Genomic DNA, 21,763 nt, shown 5'->3' with positions numbered 1-21,763 from the left:
ACTTGGTGAAAAATTAGCCCGCTCAGGGCGGCGGGCAGAGCATCCTCTGCTGTGCACCGGCCATGCAGGCCACGCATGGCAGAGCGGACTCCAACTTAAGTGCACTATAGGACCCTAAATTGACATAAACATATGCATACATACATTGACATACCATATAGCTTGCTTAATCTCCACAATGGCCCCTCGCGGCGGGATGCCTGGCTTTCACCTTGCGGATACCCTGCCGGGGTTATCTCACAGGGGAATACCAGGACGGGTTCCCTAAGCAAGCGCTTAGAAACCGGTTGGTGATTTGCGCTATATAAATTCCTGTACATTTACATTTACATATGTGTATATCTATTCCCCGCAGCTCTACAGCTCTAAAACTCACAGAGTTCTCTGCTGCCCGTCATCTTCCATGGCTTCCCTTTGACCGGGGAATGAGTCTCACACGAGAGAGTGAGCCCAGAGTGGAAGCGTCCCAGACCTCTCAGTAAACGCTGCAGGCTCTGCAGACCCAGGTGCAGCAGTCATGGGGAAACAACATGGCCTTTTTACGTCTGTCTAAGCTAGTACACAGCCCCCTCCCCACTCCTCTTCCGCACCCGCCCAGTCCTTGGTGTTAACTTCAAAGTCCTCGCCTTCCTCTGGAACCTCCCCTAAGGGATACCAGTTCACAGTGAGTGTAAGTTAGCTTTGCCATTCACTTTCCAGTTCCAAAACCACATTTTCACCATGCCCAGTGTCAGACCAGTTACAACTGGTCTGCATCACAAGAACAAGTTCTTGGGTGCTCTTGGATCACCCCTCCCACGTCACAGTTCAGCAGACTTGATATCCACCGCACAAGTCGTTGGGTCTGGTTATCCTTTTGTTGTCTGACGTCCGGCCGTGTTCCAGCCTGGACTCAGGAGCTATCAGGCCCAAACGTTTCCCCCTTGTGCCCCATTTCAAAGGCTCTGTGGTTCCAAGACTCTCAAACAACAAACCATGGAAGTATGCCTTTGTGCATTCCAATCCAATCCAGAGGTTGGTGGTGAGGGGGACCCTGAATTGTAATTCCTTAACCTACAAAATCCGATGGTCTCTCCTTTATGGCCAAAGATCCAGCTGTACGAGTGGTGAGTTCAAGTTTTTACGCCGGTAACGTTTAAAAAGGGAGCTTCCCTCGTCTGGTTCATTCCCATTGGTATCCTCCCACTGAATACCAAGCCTAGTCTCACTAAACAGTTTTGTTGGTCTTTGACCTTAGAGGTCAGTGGAGGAGGGATGAGAGTAGATCTGCCCCCCGTTGTATCTCAGCTGTGCCAGTTCTATGGAGCATTCACTGAAGGACATTCCTCTCCTAGCAGCATTCCAGGGGGACCCTCACCCCTTGCTGCTGTGCAGACCCAACTGAGGCCCGCATGCAGCTCCGTTCTGCAAAGAACAGGCAGAACATGCACCGGGAGCTGAGAAAATGAATACAAGTCATTCATATACCTTTATGGAAACACCTGCACTGAAAAACCAGTTAATGGTTTCTCACTGTGCAACGTCAAGATAACAGCAGTGCTTATCAGAGAAAAAGGACGGGGACCAGGCGTAAAAGTGGATTTTCCACAATAGATTCCAAGGTCAAGGCTTCTGAAAAAGCAATGTTTCCGAGAGCAATGATTAATGGGTCAGGGCTACTAAATGGACAGTGCTCTTGAACAAGCAGTGTTTCCCTGGACAGGGCTTCTGAAACTGCGGTGCGTTCTGGAGCTGAGCTCCTACCAGGAAGCCGCTTTGGAGCGGCAACTCCAGGATCAGGGCCCCTAGAAGAGCAGCGATTCCCATGTGTTCTCAAGTGGTCATTAGTCAAGGGCCAGCCTGTCCTCTGCTGTGATAACAAGTCTGAGGGTTCAAGAGCAGAGTTGACAAGTAGCTTGAATTCCAGGGGAGGGTCTCCTAAAGGGACAGCAATGTCCAGAGCAGAGAGTTACCACGGACAGCACCTTCCAAGTGGGCACAGAGGAGACATCATGATGGAACAGCGGTTTGCGTAGAGCACCTTGAAGTGGGGAGGAAGGTTTTTATCACTCACAGTTTGCTTCACCTGGGTCTCCCAACATTATTAAGAGGGTACAGAACTCCCCTCAACCCATCTTTCCTCTTGTATGACAAATATTTGATCCAGCAAAGACGGAATGTCTACCGCTACATCTTTGGCTATCCATGTTTAATCATCGTTCCGCCTTCCTACTAGTTCCATGTTGGGCTTGTTCTAGATTTCTGCGCCATGTTTACAAAGGCTTCAATTGTCTCCCACTCGCTTCTATGTGAGGCAGCAATAAGGAGTCAGTGAAAGAGTTAAGGGATAGTTTTGATTGGTTATACTAATTTTGGAGGATATTCCTCATAATGTTATGTTATGTTATGTTATAACAATTTATTATGCGCACAGCGACTCCAGCGAAGGAGCATCCCGGCGCAGAGACACGGAGCAGACATAACACAACAGGGCGAAATACAACAGAAGTGCTGAAACAAGGAAGCTAAAATAGAAAAGTTTTTATGGCTCTACGGAACGACAGCAAGTCCTCTATCAGCCGAATCTCAACAGGGGGGGGTGTTCCAGATTAGCGCAGCTCTAACCCTGAAGGAGCGGCCACCCATCCTGCTGAGCCTAAATCTGGGGACAACAGCGAGGGCCTGACCTTGCGATCGAAGGTTGCGGGTAGGGACATAGAAGGAGATGGAGTTGGCCAAGATCTCAGGGCCTATGCCTCTGAGAATTTTAAAGGTCAGACACAGGACCTTGAAGAGAATACGCTTCCTAACCGGGAGCCAGTGCAGAGAGCGGATGACATGAGACACCGGGGAGAACTTAGGAAGTCCAACAATGGCTCTCGCCGCGGCGTTCTGCACCCGCTGCAGACGGGTTAACTCAGCCTGATTAGCCCCCGCCAGCAATGAGCTGGCGTAGTCCAGGCGGGAGATGATGGTTGCCTGGACCACAAGCTGTCTAGTCGGGGCGTCGAAAAACTTAAGCACCGGCCTAAGCCCTCTAAGGAGACCGAAGCAACAGGCTGCGATTTTTTTGGTGTGCCCTATGAATGTGAGACCAGCGTCTAGCCAGACCCCAAGATTCTTCACCTCCGACACCGGGGTCGGGGTGGGGCCAAGCTCCGAAGGCCACCACTGATCGCCCCAAAGCTCCACTCCCTTCCCGACAACCATCACCTCTGTTTTTGTGGCATTAAGCTGGAGACAGTTACCTGTCAACCAGCTGGCCACCGCCTTCAGTCCGGACTGAAACCTGGGGGCATCCTGTTCCGCATCCCCGCTGAGAGTAACCGCCAGCTGTGTGTCGTCGGCATATGAGACCATGGTTAGGCCCCACTGCCTTGCGACATCAGCCAGCGGTCTCACGTAGAGATTGAACAGCGTGGGACTCAGCGAGGATCCCTGCGGAACCCCCATGGCCAGAGGCTGGAACCCGGACTTGAAGGGAGGGATGGCAACACAGAAGGAACGGTTGTCTAGGAAGGAGCGGAACCATTGCAGCGCCTGGCCGCCGATACCAATCTCTTCGAGCCGCCCAAGGAGGATGCTGTGCGACACGGTATCAAATGCGGCGCTGAGATCTAACAAGATCAGCGCCGACGACTGTCCAGCATCCAACCTTGCTCGGAGATGTTCCACCATCACCAGAAGGGCAGTCTCCGTGCTGTGGCCAGCACGGAATCCATTCTGTGTGGGATCGAGGGCATTGGACCGGGCTAAGTGTTCAGACAGGGCCAGATTGACATGGGCCTCTGTCAACTTAGCTGGCCAGGGCAGCAGTGAGATGGGACGGTAGCTTTCCGGCTTAGACGGGTCAAGAGATGGCTTTTTAATGATCGGAGACACCACCGCCTGCTTCCAGCTGATGGGAACCACCCCAGTCTCTAGAGAGAGATTGACAAGAGAGCGTATAGCCACACGCCCTACAAAGGTCTGATCTCGAAAGAGCGCAGGCCTCACTGGATAAACCAACAAAAACTTAAATACCACATGTTTAAAATAAGAAAAACAACTATAGAAGATCTTAACTATTTACATACATAAATACAATTCATTGCATCATAATAGCGTGTTACATTGGATGTGTCAAGTTGTTTGTAAACAACGAACCAGACTAAAAACGACCGCACTTCTTGGATTGGATTTCAGTACAGGAAACGCCTCTCTATACTGAGCAACCCGCAAAAAACAAAATATAGGTAGGATCCACGGTTCCCAATGAGCCAGATATAGTGGAGAAAAGAAAGAGAACGTGCTTTAGTTTTGTTCCATGAAACAAATCTTGGGCAACAGTCAAGGAGCAAAGGAAGGGTGACAGCTGACCAATTACTACTAAAACCTCTTAGAGGTAAGATGCCATATCTGAAACTCATTTGTAGATTTGTGGACAACACAGGGGTAACTTTATTTAAAACAGCTAAAACTTTGGACACTGTCCAAACAATGGTCAGTGACACTTCCATGTCTCACTGTTTGACACCAGGACACCTTTACATGCAACCAGAAATGTGACTTTAAAAGATTGCGAGTACCCCTGGTGATCATAGTGGGTTGATCCCACATTTCTTGGAGTCCCAGGGTCATCAGTCAAGATTTCCCGTAACTGAGCCACGGTGTCATGGCTATAAGCTCTTGTATACACTTTCTGAACGGCCAGTTCTTCTGTGTGCTAAATTCTGGACCAGTAGAACAGTGGTCTGAACATAATTAGGTCTGCAACACCTTTGATCCCATACCTTAGTGACACAGTAATGTTGGGGTACTATAAGGTAGGTTTAACAAAGCTTTTAAGAATGTATTCTTGGTACGAGTAAGACCATCAACATTACCAAAGCCCGGTAAATCGGCACATAGGTTGCTGCCCCATGGCCTTTGCCTTGTTGCCCTCCAGCGCTGGTGACGCTAGCCTAGTGGGTGTTATTATTATTATTGGGACATTTGTAAAGCGCTGCGTTACGCACACCGGCGTGTCCACGCGCTAAAAGTGGGAGAGGCAGCGTGCAGGGAGCACAAAAAGCAGGGCGGACAATTATTTAGTGTAAAGGAATGTTTTCAGTTTTGCTCGGAACCTAGCTTCCTCCGGTTCCAAGCGCAGGTCCGCTGGTAGTTTATTCCAATTATATGCCGCTAAGCATCTAAAGGACCTACCTCCCATGCGGGCTTTCTTAACTCTGGGGATCCTCAGTAGACCGCCCCCTGCGGATCTAAGCGCTCGTGTTGGTTGATACACTTCGATCAGTTTATTCAGAGGGTCGGGTGCCCTGCCATTCAAGATACGATGACAGGTGCAGAGGGCTTTGTATTCCACTCTTCTCCTCACGGGGAGCCAGTGTAACTTCTGGAGGGCCGCCTTAGAAGGCGCCCTTTTGGGCAGCCTAAGAATTAAACGTGCTGCCGCATTCTGCAGCACTTGCAGGCGTGCCATGCTTCTTTCTGGAGCCCCCAGGTACAACAGGTTCCCGTAGTCCGACCTAGCTGTCACCAGGGCATGGACCAGGGTTTGACGGGCCCCGATCGGGAGCAAGTCAAGGACCTTTCTCAGTTTCTTCAAAATCCCAAAACAGACTCCTACCACCCGGTTGATCTGGGGGCCAAAAGTAAGACCCGCATCAAACCACACCCCCAGGTTGCGTGCCTCTTGGCAGGGGGTTGGGGTTGGTCCAAGACAGGGTGGCCACCATGCCGACGACCAGGCAGACTGGGCTCTCCCCACCACCAGCACCTCTGTCTTGCTGCCATTAAGCTTCAAACAGTTGATAGCCATCCATTCGGCAAGATCTTTCATGCACGAACGGAAGCCGTCGGCAGCAGGACAGGGCGCGTGCGATAGGGAGATCACCAGCTGCGTATCGTCGGCATACGAAACCAATTGGAGACCATGACTCTCCACAATCGAGGCAACAGGCGCGACATACAAATTGAAAAGGGTCGGGCTCAATGACGAACCCTGCGGCACGCCTTGGCCCAGGGGAACCCCCTTTGAATAGCAGTCTCCTTGCCTGACTCCAAAGCTTCTCCCCTTGAGGAAGTCCTGGATCCATCTCAACGCGGTGCCAGAGATGCCACCTCTGTTCAGACACTGTAGCAAGATGTTGTGAGCTACAGTGTCGAACGCCGCGCTGAGGTCCAACAGGATCAAAGCCATAGTTTGGCCTACATCCACACCCTCCATCAGATGTTCCGTAGCCATAAGGAGGGCGGACTCGGTGGAATGGCGTGGCCTAAAGCCAAACTGCGTCGCGTGGAGCAGTCCTGTCTCTTCCACGTGCTTCATAATTTGGGTATTAACCACCTTTTCTGCCACTTTGGACAGAAAAGGCAGGAGGGAGATGGGCCTCAGATTCTCTAATACCTCGAAGCCTAAGTGGGGTTTCTTCCGGAGCGGGAGCACCACCGCCTGTTTCCACCCCTCAGGCAGCTTTCCCGATCTGAAGGAGATATCCAGGACGTGCCTCATTTAAGGCTCCAGAACTTCAAGGCTGTCCGCCAGGCGTTTGGGTGACACTGGGTCCCACGGGGACCCTGATTTGACAGAGCGACACACCACTACTAGATCCTCAAAAGGAGGGGTGCGGAAGTTTGTAAGATGCCCTGCCGTCTCCGTGTCCCCAAATGCTACCTCGAAGTCAATCCCTGTCGGCGGATTAGGGAAAGTCGAGTAGATCTTCTCGACTTTGGTTGAGAAATATTCGGCAATTCGGTCACATGACTCCATTGAGAAACTCTCCGGCTCAGTAGGTGAATTTACCGTGGTCAGAGACTTGTAAATACCGAAGAGTTCTTTGGCCGAATTCTCCGCCCCCAGGATTTGTCCTGCATAGTAGGCTGCCTTAGACTTTTTGATCAGCCTATGATGAAGGCGCCTTTTTTCCAAGAACAGTTCCCTAGCCTGATTGTCATAAGACACCCTCCAGACTCTTTCGGCTCGCCTGCAATCTGCCTTTGTTAGCCTCAGCTCACCACTATACCATGGGGCTGATCGTTCTTTCCGAGCACCTGTGGATGTGCGGCAGAGTGGAGCTGTCTGGTCAAGCGCTTCAATGATGCGCTGATTCAGGTTAGAAACCGCTGTTTCTATGTCTTCGCCACCAGGCTGACCATCCCTACTTAAAGCTTGGTTGAAATCCTCCACCGAGAATTTAGCCCACTTCCTCCTGAGATAGTTAGGGGGTGCCTGACAGGCTTTGTTGGTTTTTGAGCTCTGCATAGAAAATGTCACCAGAAAGTGGTCTGTCCAGGGGATAGGCTCTATTCCGGACACCTCCACACCTCCCCAGTTAGCATACACCGGGTCCAAAAGGTGTCCCTGGCGGTGCGTGGGGTCCGATAGCTTCAATTCCAGTTGAAGAGCTAGCATATCCCGACAGAAGTCCTTAACCCCTGTATCCTCTGGGCAGTTTAAATGCAGGTTCAGGTCTCCTAATAGGAGGAATTTATCCCTGCGTAGGGTAGCCTCCATGAGGCTTTCTAGCAGGCTCTCCCTGAACTTTGCGCAAGCCCCTGGCGGCCGATATACCAGATAGCCTTTGATCGTCGTGCCCCCGTTGATTTGAATCGTGAAAACTTCCGCCTCACTCTCCACGATCAGCGTGCGCTCTAGGCAGCAGCCCAGAGTTTTCCTAAAAATAACAGCAATCCCCCCTCCCACCCCCTCAGGCCTATCCTGCCTAACCCAAGAATAGTTCTCCGGCGTGGCCTCAATAATGTCCGAGTCGGAAAACTGATCTAGCCAAGTTTCCGTAAGAAACAGTAGGTCAAACTTTTTATCTAGAATCAGCTCAAAAACGTCGAGTCTGTGTTTGCGTAGTGACGTTACATTAAGGAGGCCACAGGAAAGTGCTTGCTCCGTGGTATCCCGCAGCAGGGTAGTAAAACGGAAACCGCAATGAGGACATTCCCTTTCGTCACTCGTCATACCGTGCATACATATGGATGCAGTGCGAGGACGGAAGCCAATGAGTTGATCCTTAGCCCAGCGGATCTTACGGCCAGGGGTTATCGCCCTAGCCCGCTGTCGGCCGCGGACGGGCGCAGACGGGCTCGACTTTGGCGACACTTCGGCGCGCCTTCGTCGCGCCCGCTGCGCTCGTCCGCTGCGCTTCCGGAATGACATCCTCCTTTTAAAGCCCTCAGCCCGTCTGCCTCACTGCGACTAGACCGCTAACCGGTCACTCGCAGGCGGAAGCGGAAGTGACTGTCTCTCACCTCCACGCCCTCCGCTCAACGGTGCTAGCCACCCTGTCGGACCGAGGCGTGGAGGAGGGAAGACAAGACAGGCACCTCAATGCGTCCGGTGAGTCGGGGAGTCCCGGGGGGGAGTTCAAGAAGCCTCAGCCCACTAAGGGCTTGACTCCAGCGGAAACACCGCTAAAAGTGCAGCCGTTTTTCGTCCAGAATTTCAGTTTTAAAAATAAAGTATGCTGTGCAGCACAATTCGTAAAAACACTCCGTGACCACAGTTAAAACACAGTAACAGCGCGCAAAGCAGCTGTGAGCCCTGCCACTGCTCACTCATTTGAAATACTTTAATACAGTTATTGCTGAATACTGGAGTGCCGGCTAGCTCTTAGAAGGTTGTGGGGAGCAGGGCATAGACTTCGAGACTTTCACCCCAAGAAAATCAATATAGAATACTTTTCTCTATCACTGTTTTCCGCATCGTTTATAAACACCTCTACGACTCGCATGGATTGAAACACGTATACCTTGTTTTTTTTGGAGTTTAGTTTGAGACCTCGAACATAAACAAAAGCCAACAAAGAAATTGAGAAGAGATCGGAGACCCATTATAGCAAAGCACCATCAGCAAACAGGAGGGCGGGTTCCTCTCTCCAGCCATTTTAGGAGAATCATTATTACTAATCTTGACGCCCACTGGGCATAGTTGCGCGTAGACAAATCACATTTCATTCATTCATTCATTCATTCAAGATAATCAATGGCACCACTGATATACAGTGAGAAGAGTGCTGGTGCCAAAACGTATCGCTTATTAACCCCATGATCAACTGGAATGGTGGTCAGTTAGATCCCATCCTTCCCTCATCCGACACGCGCAGAAGTGTTATTATAAAGTCTGACGCGGTGTCCAAGATGCTGCTTGGATACTCATTTCCCTTAGTACTGCCCATAACTTCGCTCTGGGGATAATGTTGCCTGTAGACGACAAATGCAACATACAGACGCCCACGCTCTATTTTGACAATTGTTCAATAAATAAAGAGAAAGCAGAAAGTTTGATCTACACTACTCACTTTCTCTCTGAACCCTGTCAGTGAGTGGGTAATGATAGAATCCCCCCATCCAATCTTGGAGCTTACTAAGCAGTTCTCTGCTGAATATTTTTTGCAGATTATCAATTGGGTTAATGGGGCGCTAAATAGCGGGATCCTCCCTGTTTTTGCACCCTCCAACTGACTGGAATATCAGCTCCTGAATCAACGGCATTTGAAACTTCATTTATGTAACGCACCATACCATAGGGATATATTTGACAAGTCACTCAATTTAATTTTTGTCAACTGTTTTTTTTTGTTTTTAGCAAATACGTTTCACGTTTATAAATACCCATAGCAGGACCTTATGTGGTTTTACTGATTTGGAAATGTGCTTTTTCATTTTTGCAACATAGTAACGCCTACACCCACCACCCACTCAGAAGTTATGCATTTGAACTTGGTCTGCACTACTTCTGGCAAACAAAAGTGTAATTCACAAAGTTTCTGACTTTCCCCTTTCTTTAAACCTCTGTATTTGAGAGTTGTGGGATCTCTTCTGGAGCATATTTACCAGTTTATCACTTGCCACACCAGAGTTATAAAAAACGTTTCTTACAAGGGCTCGTTGGGCCTGGTTTCTTATGCAATAATGAGCACAGGGCAGTGACTCGTGCAGGACTATAGAAGGTTTAGTCATTCCCAAGGTAAGACAGGAGTGCTCAGGGGAGAGCAAGAGAGTACGGAGTCAGTCAGCGCCAGCTTACCTTCAACGGCGAGTTGTGCGCTGCACAAATACACATAATATAACACGCCCTGCAAAGGGAAAGCAGAATCAGGCAGGTCTCATCTGAGAAGGTGAGCTGGATGCCATTATAGTGACTTCCAAGAAAGGTGAGTGGCAGCTACATGGAGGGCTCGGACAGTGTGAATTGACTGTGCAACATGTCTTGAGGTACTTACCTTTCAGTTCAATCTGCACCGTGGGCTGTGGGGTCTCAGGGGTGCCTTGAGCTGCCTCCCCTTGCTGCCGAGCTCGCCAGTTATGTCTCTTACGTAGTCTACCCATCTCCTCTAAGGGTGCTAGAACAAAAAGAAACATTTATTAAACTGGCATCAAGCTACATAAACAGCGGTCTCTGTTGCAGGCAACGTTCGCTGCTGCTGCTGCTGCAGGCAACGCTCCCTGCTGCTGCTGCAGGCAACGCTCCCTGCTGCTGCTGCAGGCAACGCTCCCTGCTGCTGCTGCAGGCAACGCTCCCTGCTGCTGCTGCAGGCAACGCTCCCTGCTGCTGCCGCAGGCAACGCTCCCTGCTGCTGCCGCAGGCAACGCTCCCTGCTGCTGCTGCAGGCAACGCTCCCTGCTGCTGCCTCAGGCAACGCTCCCTGCTGCTGCTGCAGGCAACGCTCCATGCTGCTGCTGCAGGCAACGCTCCATGCTGCTGCTGCAGGCAACGCTCCCTGCTGCTGCTGCAGGCAACGCTCCATGCTGCTGCCGCAGGCAACGCTCCCTGCTGCTGCTGCAGGCAACGCTCCCTGCTGCTGCCGCAGGCAACGCTCCCTGCTGCTGCTGCAGGCAACGCTCCCTGCTGCTGCCGCAGGCAACGCTCCCTGCTGCTGCCGCAGGCAACGCTCCCTGCTGCTGCTGCAGGCAACGCTCCCTGCTGCTGCCTCAGGCAACGCTCCCTGCTGCTGCTGCAGGCAACGCTCCATGCTGCTGCTGCAGGCAACGCTCCATGCTGCTGCTGCAGGCAACGCTCCCTGCTGCTGCCGCAGGCAACGCTCCCTGCTGCTGCCGCAGGCAACGCTCCCTGCTGCTGCTGCAGGCAACGCTCCCTGCTGCTGCCTCAGGCAACGCTCCCTGCTGCTGCTGCAGGCAACGCTCCATGCTGCTGCTGCAGGCAACGCTCCCTGCTGCTGCTGCAGGCAACGCTCCCTGCTGCTGCTGCAGGCAAAGCTCCCTGCTGCTGCTGCAGGCAAAGCTCCCTGCTGCTGCTGCAGGCAACGCTCCCTGCTGCTGAAGGCAACGCTCCCTGCTGCTGAAGGCAAAGCTCCCTGCTGCTGCAGGCAACGCTCTCTGCCGCAGGCAAGGCTCTCTGCCGCAGGCAACACTCGCTGCCGCAGGCAGGGTCATCTGGTGCTACGTTGGGTTCTGTACCAGCTTACTTAGGTTTAGTAAAGATCTTTTACAGCTAGTTCATAGAACAGAGAGAAACATGTACATTCAGCTACATTTGGACGTGGATTACCCAATGGATAAAGATGAATATGATCTGGAAAGTGCAAGTAGGTCCCAAACAACGTTGTGTACAAGAGAAACAGAAAAGAGAAAGAATACCAACAAAAACAGAAGGGGTACTTCAATTTAAAAGTTAGACAACTATAAAATGTGGACACATATGGAATATTACATTCTATATGTGGTAAGAATGTATCTGCATTATCACACAAATGTGGCTAAACTAGTAATGAAACATGCAGCAGCTTTATACATAGGTACAGACAAGTTGTGTGAGCAGAAAGGGGTAAAACATTTTTTTTAAAACAAGCACTAGCAAAGCAAATAGGTCTTGCCTTTGGACCCCACTGGCTTTTTGGCCATGTTCAATATCATGTTTTTGCAAACGTAGTGCAAAAGAAAATTTAAAAAAAAACATTGCATCCGCCTTCTGACAGTTGGTACCCCACAAGTCATAAATAGCAAGGCAGCTGTGTGGTTAAGTGGAATAGGAGGTGGATGGACTATTAGAGGCATTAAAGTAATTAACTCATGTACTCAGCAACCACTTCAACTGAAGGAAGTGTTAATAATATATATATATATATATATATATATATATATATATACATATACATATATATTGTTTATCCAAACATATTTGCCTTCTGAGGTGATTTAAAATATGTATGGAGTCAGATTCCCCAGGGCAGGCAGAGCCGTTGTCTCCGGTTCAAACCTGCCCTGGGGGTAGTCACATATTTACACACAGGTCTGTCTTATTTGTTGTTTTCTCCAAGGCAAACGCTGTGAATATAGACTTTACGATTGGCAGTATACACGCCCACACCGCCCCCACAAAAATAAACAAGTTCAACACTAGTCCAAGCGTTAATATTGAAAATTGGGACACTGCTTGCTTAAAAGAGGGTAATGTAGAGCAGCACTACTCCAGGCAAACCCCAGCCAGGCTCGGCTTTCAGGACGAACACAGTAGGAACACAGAAAGTGTTACTTAGACAATTCTTTGATTTAGCACCAAGCAATGATTGCCATCCCAACCCAGTGTAGCGCTATAGAATAATTCACAACATAATAAAAGTACACTTTGTAGATCCTGAGAACTTCCGGAACGGTAGGATATTGAGCAGACACGTTGGCTTCAGTACTGAAAGTTTATGGCTAGCTAAGCACCGCGTGAGGGTGACACGAAACCCTTTATGGAAGAGGTGTGGCGTAGCACCCAGGGTGCCCGACTCCGGACCACAGGGTTCACGGTTCTATGCCCGGCGCCAGGTCAGCCCAGCACCCTGTGACTCTGGGCAATAGCCCGTTTAATCTTTCCAACGGCCTCCAGCACCGGGACACCTCTCCGGAGGTAGCTGGGAGCTTTGCAAATGCTGGCATTTAATCAATACTACTATTATAAAGGAAGAACTTTGAACCTTTGAGGCGGGTAAACTCGGGAACCACAGCTCCAATCCACACATCCGATACATCGTTGTAATTGTCAGGGTGTGCAGATGGACATAGGCTATATAAATTAAAAAAATAAGTTATTTAAAAAATTTACGAGAAAAAAAAAAGTAGTCCTATGGAAGTAGCGCCGGCCGCGAGGGAGGAGCGGAGTCCAGGAGCGCGAGGAGGAGCGGCGGACATGAGCGCGGGAAGGAGCGGCGGACAGGCGGGGAGGAGCGGTGCAGAGCAGCGGACAGGCTGGGAGGAGCGTAGAGGAGCGGCGGACAGGCGGGGAGGAGCGGCGAGAAGCGGCGGAACAGTGAAGGTGTGGTGGATGAGGTAAGGCTCCGGGGGACCCACGGACAATGTCAGGGCGGGGGCCCTGAAGCCAAGGTCGGGACGGGCTGCTACTCCGGGGGACCCAGGGACAATGTCGGGGCGGGCGGGGGCCCTGAAGGCGGATCGCTCCCGGACAAGGTCGGGATGGGCTGCTAGTTATTTATAAAATGAAGATAACAGTGGAGCACAGTGAGGGCAAGGCTAGTGCGGCGATGGGAGGTCTGAGGAGGCCCAACAGAGCTACAGAAGCTCGGAAGTCCACTCAGACGTTATCCAAGCCCGTGCTGAGCGCAGCAAACATGCTAAGGATAGCGCCAAGAGGCATTTCAGACTTTTATTTCGGAAACGTATACAACAGACATGAAAAATAATAATAAGTAAAAGTGTCGCCTTCAAAGGGTAGCAGGCACGTGTGGAAAAAAAGCCTATGCTGAAAATGACGGTTTGCAAAAAGACATTTAAAAAAAGCAAGAACTAAAAGCACAAATGAAAGCAGAGATTGAGCCCCAAGCCTGGCACTGGACTGCTTTTTAGGCAGAAGTGCAAGTGTTCGAATAAAATGCCGTTACAGTGAAGAGAGGTAATGGCTAAATTTAGCTGACCCGTTGCCCCCATACTGTGAAGGACTAAAGCAAAATGTGATTGCCACCTGAACAGACTAATGGATGAAAAGCGCTGACGGAAAGCCCCTGCGTGTTTGTGTTTAAATAGAATACATTTTGTGCTAAACCGTAAGGACGGCAAGAGAGCTAAAGCTGTCCCTGTGGAAGCTCAAGTGTCAATATTTACGTACGGCGGCTCTTTTTTTAATCAGTTCTAAAGAAATCTTTCCTTGCATATTTAGGAAAGGGAGCTGGCTTTCCCATGGCAAATGAAGTTGCACTTGCTCCACATGTACAGTATTAAAAACTGTACAAAGCTCAAAGCTAACAAAATGTCATTCCTACAATTCCCAAGGTAAGTCATTTGGCTGAGAATAAGCTTAGTTGTATTTATTGGCATTTGCAGGACACAAACCTTTCTGAAAGTCACTGGAATGCTGCGAACAAAAGACTACCAACCCTGGAAAATAACTTGTGCCGCCCTTGAGTAGCTTGAACACATGCAAGAAATCCTGAGGATAATCGGTCCAGGATGAAAGGACACATTCCTTGACCATTCTGAGATGAATTCACAGCTTTTCTCCTGCAGCGATGACTGATGAAAGCAGATGTAATGTTCCCCTTCTTTGTCAAAAGACAGGTATCCCTTCCCGCCGCTCACAGTGCTTATTCTTTGACATTCACACCGTCACCATATTTTTAATGAAATGCAATATATCAGCTAGGCGCCAAGCCCCATTCCGGCATCTTTTCTGCAGACACACATGCAGGTTTAACAAGGCAATGGTAAAAAGAATGAACACGTTTTCAGGCAATAGACATAATTGTAGGATTACAAACAAATGCACACGGAAAGGGAGAGGGTGGTGGGGTGGCTGAAGCAGCAAAGCGGGAGGGGGTTGTGGGACGGGGTAATCCTCTTACTTTGAAGTCAGAGAAAGTATAGGAAAGACGCCCCTCGAAAACAGCGCCTGACATTCTATGTGAGATAAGAACAAGAATTACAGCCGTTTACAGAACTTGCAGCTCGGAGTCACTGAAAAAGAAAACAAGCATTAGAAATGCAATCGGGCTCGGATTTGTTTGAGCTAATGGCATTGTAAATGCCAATGTATTGTTGCTATGTGTTATGGAGTGTGTTCATGTGGTGTGTACTGCCAGTGATCTCCTTGTGAGTGTGAGAATATTGCACCGTTACTGCCTGTGATGTCGTTCTTGTGAGTGTAAGAAGCTTGCACAGCTGCTGCCTGTGATGTCCTACTCACTACTCTGCACTCACTACTCTGCACTCACTACTCTGCACTCACTACTCTGCACTCACTACTCTGCACTCACTACTCTGCACTCACTACTCTGCACTCACTACTCTGCACTCACTACTCTGCACTCACTACTCTGCACTCACTTCTCTGCACTCACTTCTCTGCACTCACTACTCACGACTCACTACTCACGACTCACTACTCACGACTCACGACTCACTACTCACGACTCACGACTCACTACTCACTACTCACGACTCACGACTCACTACTCACTACTCACTACTCACTACTCTACTCACTACTCTACTCACTACTCACTACTCACGACTCACTACTCACGACTCACTACTCACTACTCTACTCACTACTCTACTCACTACTCTACTCACTACTCTACTCACTACTCTACTCACTACTCTACTCACTACTCTACTCACTACTCTACTCACTACTCTGCACTCACTACTCTGCACTCACTACTCTACTCACTACTCACTACTCTGCACTCACTACTCTACTCACTACTCACTACTCTCCACTCACTACTCTACTCACTACTCACTACTCTGCACTCCCTACTCTACTCACTACTCACTACTCTCCACTCACTACTCTACTCACTACTCACTACTCTACTCACTACTCTGCACTCACTACTCTACTCACTACTCTACTCACTACTCACTACTCTCCACTCACTACTCTACTCACTACTCACTACTCACTACTCTACTCACTACTCTGCACTCACGACTCTACTCACTACTCACTACTCTCCACTCACTACTCTACTCACTACTCACTACTCTACTCACTTCTCTGCACTCACTACTCTCCTCACTACTCACTACTCTACTCACTTCTCTGCACTCACTACTCTGCACTCACTACTCTGCACTCACTACTCACGACTCACGACTCTACTCACTACTCACGACTCACTACTCACGACTCACTACTCACGACTCACTACTCTACTCACTACTCTACTCACTACTCACCTCACTACTCTACTCACTACTCTACTCACTACTCTACTCACTACTCTACTCACTACTCTGCACTCACTACTCACTACTCTGCACTCACTACTCTACTCACTTCTCTGCACTCACTACTCTGCACTCACTACTCACGACTCACTACTCACGACTCACTACTCACGACTCACTACTCACGACTCACGACTCACGACTCACGACTCACGACTCACGACTCACGACTCACGACTCACGACTCACGACTCACGACTCACTACTCACGACTCACTACTCTACTCACTACTCTACTCACTACTCTACTCACTACTCTACTCACTACTCTACTCACTACTCTACTCACTACTCTACTCACTACTCTGCACTCACTACTCACTACTCTGCACTCACTACTCTACTCACTACTCACTACTCTACTCACTTCTCTGCACTCACTACTCTGCACTCACTACTCACGACTCACTACTCACGACTCACTACTCACGACTCACTACTCACGACTCACTACTCACGACTCACTACTCACGACTCACTACTCACGACTCACTACTCACTACTCACGACTCACTACTCACGACTCACTACTCACGACTCATGACTCACTACTCACTACTCTACTCACTACTCTACTCACTACTCTACTCACTACTCTACTCACTACTCTACTCACTACTCTACTCACTACTCTACTCACTACTCTGCACTCACTACTCTGCACTCACTACTCACTACTCTGCACTCACTACTCACTACTCTGCACTCACTACTCACTACTCTGCACTCACTACTCTACTCACTACTCACTACTCTCCACTCACTACTCTACTCACTACTCACTACTCACTACTCTGCTCACTACTCTGCACTCACTACTCTACTCACTACTCACTACTCTCCACTCACTACTCTACTCACTACTCACTACTCACTACTCTACTCACTACTCTACACTCACTACTCACTACTCACTAAGCAACATGGAGTGGGTTGGTGAGAAGTACACCGGCAAGAGAGTTGGAGGAAATATATGAGGGAAGTGACACAGAGGGCTGTGGTAGGAATGAAAAGCAACGGCCGAGAGAGCAATGTGGAGCAGGTGGGTGAGCAGCACACAGGCGAGATAACAGGTAGGTGTGTGTGGGGACGGGGGGTAACACAAAGGGCCATGGAGGGGAAGAGAAGTAATGGGTAATAAAGCAACCCCAAGGGGGCGAGGCACACTGGGAGAGAAAACAAAGCAGGGAAAAGTAGGCCACAAGAGCGATCACAACATGGAAGGAGGAAGGAAGAAGCACACTGGTGACAGAGAGCAATATGGACTGCTGGGTGAGAAAGTACATGTGGGAGACAGCTTAAAACCACACGCACTCTCCTGGAGTGAATAACCATAAAGAAAACAAGCTGTGCCTGAAAAGCATTAACACCAAAAACAGGGTCTGGGCTCTCTGGCAATAAGGACAAGCCTCACCAGAATAATGATAAACCAAAAACAGGTTCCAATATTGCCACGTTATTCATAAACTGGATCTCGGGTGATCACTCGAATGACTGAATGAAGCAGTAATTCTCAATGAACCAGATTTCAGAATAAATCATTTCTATTTTATTTTTTGATTTAAATGCATGTGTCTATTTCGTATGCGATTTTTTGTATTTTATAATCAAGAAACATTTCATTAGTTCAACTCTATTAAACTGAACACAAATTCTAAACAAATGACATTAGGCAAAAACGGTAATTAGACAGACAAATATCCACTCACACTCGTCAGTCATACCACACAAGACAATCAAGATATATTTATAGTTATTTACAAACAATATAGTATCACAGTGGAAAAATAAAGCATTGGAAAACAGCAGATCAACAAACTAATTATTTTCTGAAATGATCAAGGATTCCTAATGCTGAGTAGAAGAGGTCTACGCGTTTCGATCACCCCTGGTTTCGGGGAAATCTCATCAGGACCAAGTGCCTGTGAATGGAGAACGAGATAGAATCAACACGGGGGGGACAAAACCAAACTCCTCACAACGCTGCAGTGTGGGGAAAAAATGAACTAATCATACCTCTCAATGGGCGACTTTACTTTTGTGGATGTCACTGTAGGCAAAAAAATGAGGTGGGGTTAGGCCTCTCAAGTGAGAGCGTCCAAGGGGCAGAAATTCAATCATGACCAGAACATTCATTCGTGTCTACTTACATCTTGTTGCGCCTAATGCGGCTGTTAGTGCAATTGTTGAGCAGCTTGGGTAGTTGTGGGTTGCTGGGGGGGGCAAGGAAAAGGTTTTAGTAAGATTGCGGGAAGCGATTGGAGTCCTTATTTCTTATTTCAGACATCGACAACTTACTGTTTTGTAGGTAGCGCAGGGAGTTCACGTTTATCTATGTCGGGCTTGATTGAATCTGTAACGTGCTCCAGAAGCCTGAAAGTGGAATGGAGCTAGAGTCAGATAACCAAACCAATTGAAGTAGTCGCCTAGTTTACGAGGATGTCCTAGCTTAGGTCAGCGTCTTACCTGGAAGCGTCGACTCCAACTTGTGATCTTGTCTTTGAATGGATTAGACTGGTACACAAATTTCTCTTCAAATAATGCCATAAAAAGTATGGCTAACTCCGGTGCAAAGGGGCAACCCATGGCTACCCCACTTATTTGGAAATAGAATTCTCCGTTGAAATTAAAGAAATTTTTCTTTAGTGCCAATGTGGCCAGTTGTACAATGAATTCCGTTGGTACTCTGGTGGGTCTTGGTCGTTGGTCCAGAAAGAACTGAATTGCATCTAGTCCGTCACTCTGGGGGATCTGGGTGTATAGCGAGCAAACATCCATGGTCACTAAAAAGTCTGAATTTTGATCGAATGGGATAGTAGGAAGTTTATTCATAAAATCAGTCGTGTCTCGAAGAAAAGATTTAACTTCTGTCATAAACGGTTTCAAGAAAAAATCAACAAACTTTTTTTATGACCAGGAAGTGAGTTTTAACTCAACCGAACGCGAGAGCCGGTTTACCGACTGGAAGGTGCCGGTCACTGGACACAACCGCACAGAGACCGAAGAGCGCAGACCCCCTGTAGCAGATAGCGGACACGATGCTTCCAGGTAAGACGCTGACCTAAGCTAGGACATCCTCGTAAACTAGGCGACTACTTCAATTGGTTTGGTTATCTGACTCTAGCTCCATTCCACTTTCAGGCTTCTGGAGCACGTTACAGATTCAATCAAGCCCGACATAGATAAACGTGAACTCCCTGCGCTACCTACAAAACAGTAAGTTGTCGATGTCTGAAATAAGAAATAAGGACTCCAATCGCTTCCCGCAATCTTACTAAAACCTTTTCCTTGCCCCCCCCAGCAACCCACAACTACCCAAGCTGCTCAACAATTGCACTAACAGCCGCATTAGGCGCAACAAGATGTAAGTAGACACGAATGAATGTTCTGGTCATGATCGAATTTCTGCCCCTTGGACGCTCTCACTTGAGAGGCCTAACCCCACCTCATTTTTTTGCCTACAGTGACATCCACAAAAGTAAAGTCGCCCATTGAGAGGTATGATTAGTTCATTTTTTCCCCACACTGCAGCGTTGTGAGGAGTTTGGTTTTGTCCCCCCCGTGTTGATTCTATCTCGTTCTCCATTCACAGGCACTTGGTCCTGATGAGATTTCCCCGAAACCAGGGGTGATCGAAACGCGTAGACCTCTTCTACTCAGCATTAGGAATCCTTGATCATTTCAGAAAATAATTAGTTTGTTGATCTGCTGTTTTCCAATGCTTTATTTTTCCACTGTGATACTATATTGTTTGTAAATAACTATAAATATATCTTGATTGTCTTGTGTGGTATGACTGACGAGTGTGAGTGGATATTTGTCTGTCTAATTACCGTTTTTGCCTAATGTCATTTGTTTAGAATTTGTGTTCAGTTTAATAGAGTTGAACTAATGAAATGTTTCTTGATTATAAAATACAAAAAATCGCATACGAAATAGACACATGCATTTAAATCAAAAAATAAAATAGAAATGATTTATTCTGAAATCTGGTTCATTGAGAATTACTGCTTCATTCAGTCATTCGAGTGATCACCCGAGATCCAGTTTATGAATAACGTGGCAATATTGGAACCTGTTTTTGGTTTATCATCAGTGCCTGAAAAGCAAGCAGTAGAAGCATAGAAGGCAGATAATCAAAATAGATTTTTAAAGAGGCTATGCTCCCATGGGAGGGTCAAACACAGGACTGACAACCTTGGGCACAAATAAGAAGCAGAAAATGAGAGCGACAGGAAAGCCTGCCAATGCAGAGCATTATGTAAGCTCCAAACCACTGTATGTGCTTGGTAAGCCCACAATATGGCTCGCAACAGCCAGTGTATGTGCTGTCTAGCACCCGCAACCTTAATAAATGGGCATTTATATCTACACTGCTTCAACAAACTTCTGTCATAATTATCTGTTTCGCTAAGCAGGCTTTGAGAACTAAACAAATCAAGATTTCAGGTCCAGACGTCACACACCATTTACAACGTACCACGCTTAATTTATATTTCTAGTCTATTTTTTTGCTAAAAAAAAAAATTCCAAACAAGGATGTGAGATAAAACAGGTTGTTTAGCAATTACAACGAATTGCTGAGACATTCCAACTTAACACCAATTACAGGCGGGCAACATAAGCACCGAAAAGCAGCAGGCAGCCTTCATTTAAGTTTCCCAATAATGTCAGAGGCATTTAAAAGGCAGAGCCTCTGTTTTACTGACAGCAATTTAGCGCACACGACACTGACGGGCGCACTTAAGTGCCCCGAAACCTCGACATCCATTTAAAACGAATTATGCCCAACTGCGATATTTCTCCCTCCGTGCTGAGAAAATGCGGGGAATATCGATCTTTCTTTCAAGGGGATATTCTTGTTTATGCATTTGATAGAAAGCCTGAATACATCTGATTGATACAGTGAAACACAAACATTCCCACAGCCCCAATACAATTGCCTTTCCTGTCTGTGACCTCTTGCAAAGACAGACAACCATGAGCTAAATGCAAAATCCGAGAGAAAAGGCTCTGCTAAGCAGACTCTGCGTCGTAGGCCTCTCTCAACGGGGCGTTTCTGGTAATTTCTCCATCTGCCAGAACAATTTGCTTATGGTTATAGGGCACACGACGCTGCTGGCCAGTCGAACAGCAAGGCACCGTCACTTCCAGTTACTGACGACAAAGCAGCTTGCCTTGGGTAAGAATTCATTGTGACACGATAAATGTCTCTGCTAATATTAAACATTACACTGCCTGGAACACGGGCTCTGCAAGGTCTGCAGTGGGTTTCATGATAAACGCTGTAATGCTTGATGTACCATAGTGGAGTAAGAAAGTGGCATTTTCATATTAACGGAAGCTTCCCAGATCTCAAAAGTAAAAAAAACCAGGCGATGACGCTGCCGCTTGGGAGCCAATCCCAGCGCGGCGTTCGGTGAGGGGGCTCGGCACTTCGAGCCAATCAGGGCTCTGCTCCTTCGGTTCTCGCCTTCGGCGGCCCCGGCCAGATTCCGATCTTTGCGGGGATGATTCCGGCCACGGGCAGCGGCGATTCACAGGCGGCCAGCAGATTGTACGCGGCCAGGAGCGGGCAGAGTGCTTGTGAAGCCCCCAC

General features: G+C 48.3%; 1 protein-coding gene across 1 annotated transcript in view; it reads right to left on the bottom strand.

The window, feature by feature from the left end:
* The window catches only part of DHX37 (DEAH-box helicase 37), a 308,890-nt gene that overhangs the window by 260,246 nt on the left and 26,881 nt on the right, over positions 1 to 21,763 (bottom strand). The window contains exon 2 of the mRNA XM_086942683.1: positions 10,194 to 10,313. Coding sequence (XP_086798809.1) covers positions 10,194 to 10,299 — 106 coding nt within the window. The 5' untranslated portion in view covers positions 10,300 to 10,313. The remainder of the gene's footprint in view (positions 1 to 10,193; positions 10,314 to 21,763) is intronic.

The sequence above is a fragment of the Lissotriton vulgaris genome, chromosome 11 (assembly GCF_964263255.1).
Source record: "Lissotriton vulgaris chromosome 11, aLisVul1.2, whole genome shotgun sequence".
NCBI classification, from domain to species: Eukaryota; Metazoa; Chordata; class Amphibia; order Caudata; family Salamandridae; genus Lissotriton; species Lissotriton vulgaris.
The sequence above is the reverse complement of the archived record's forward strand: the minus strand, read 5'-3'. Positions and strand labels throughout refer to the sequence as shown.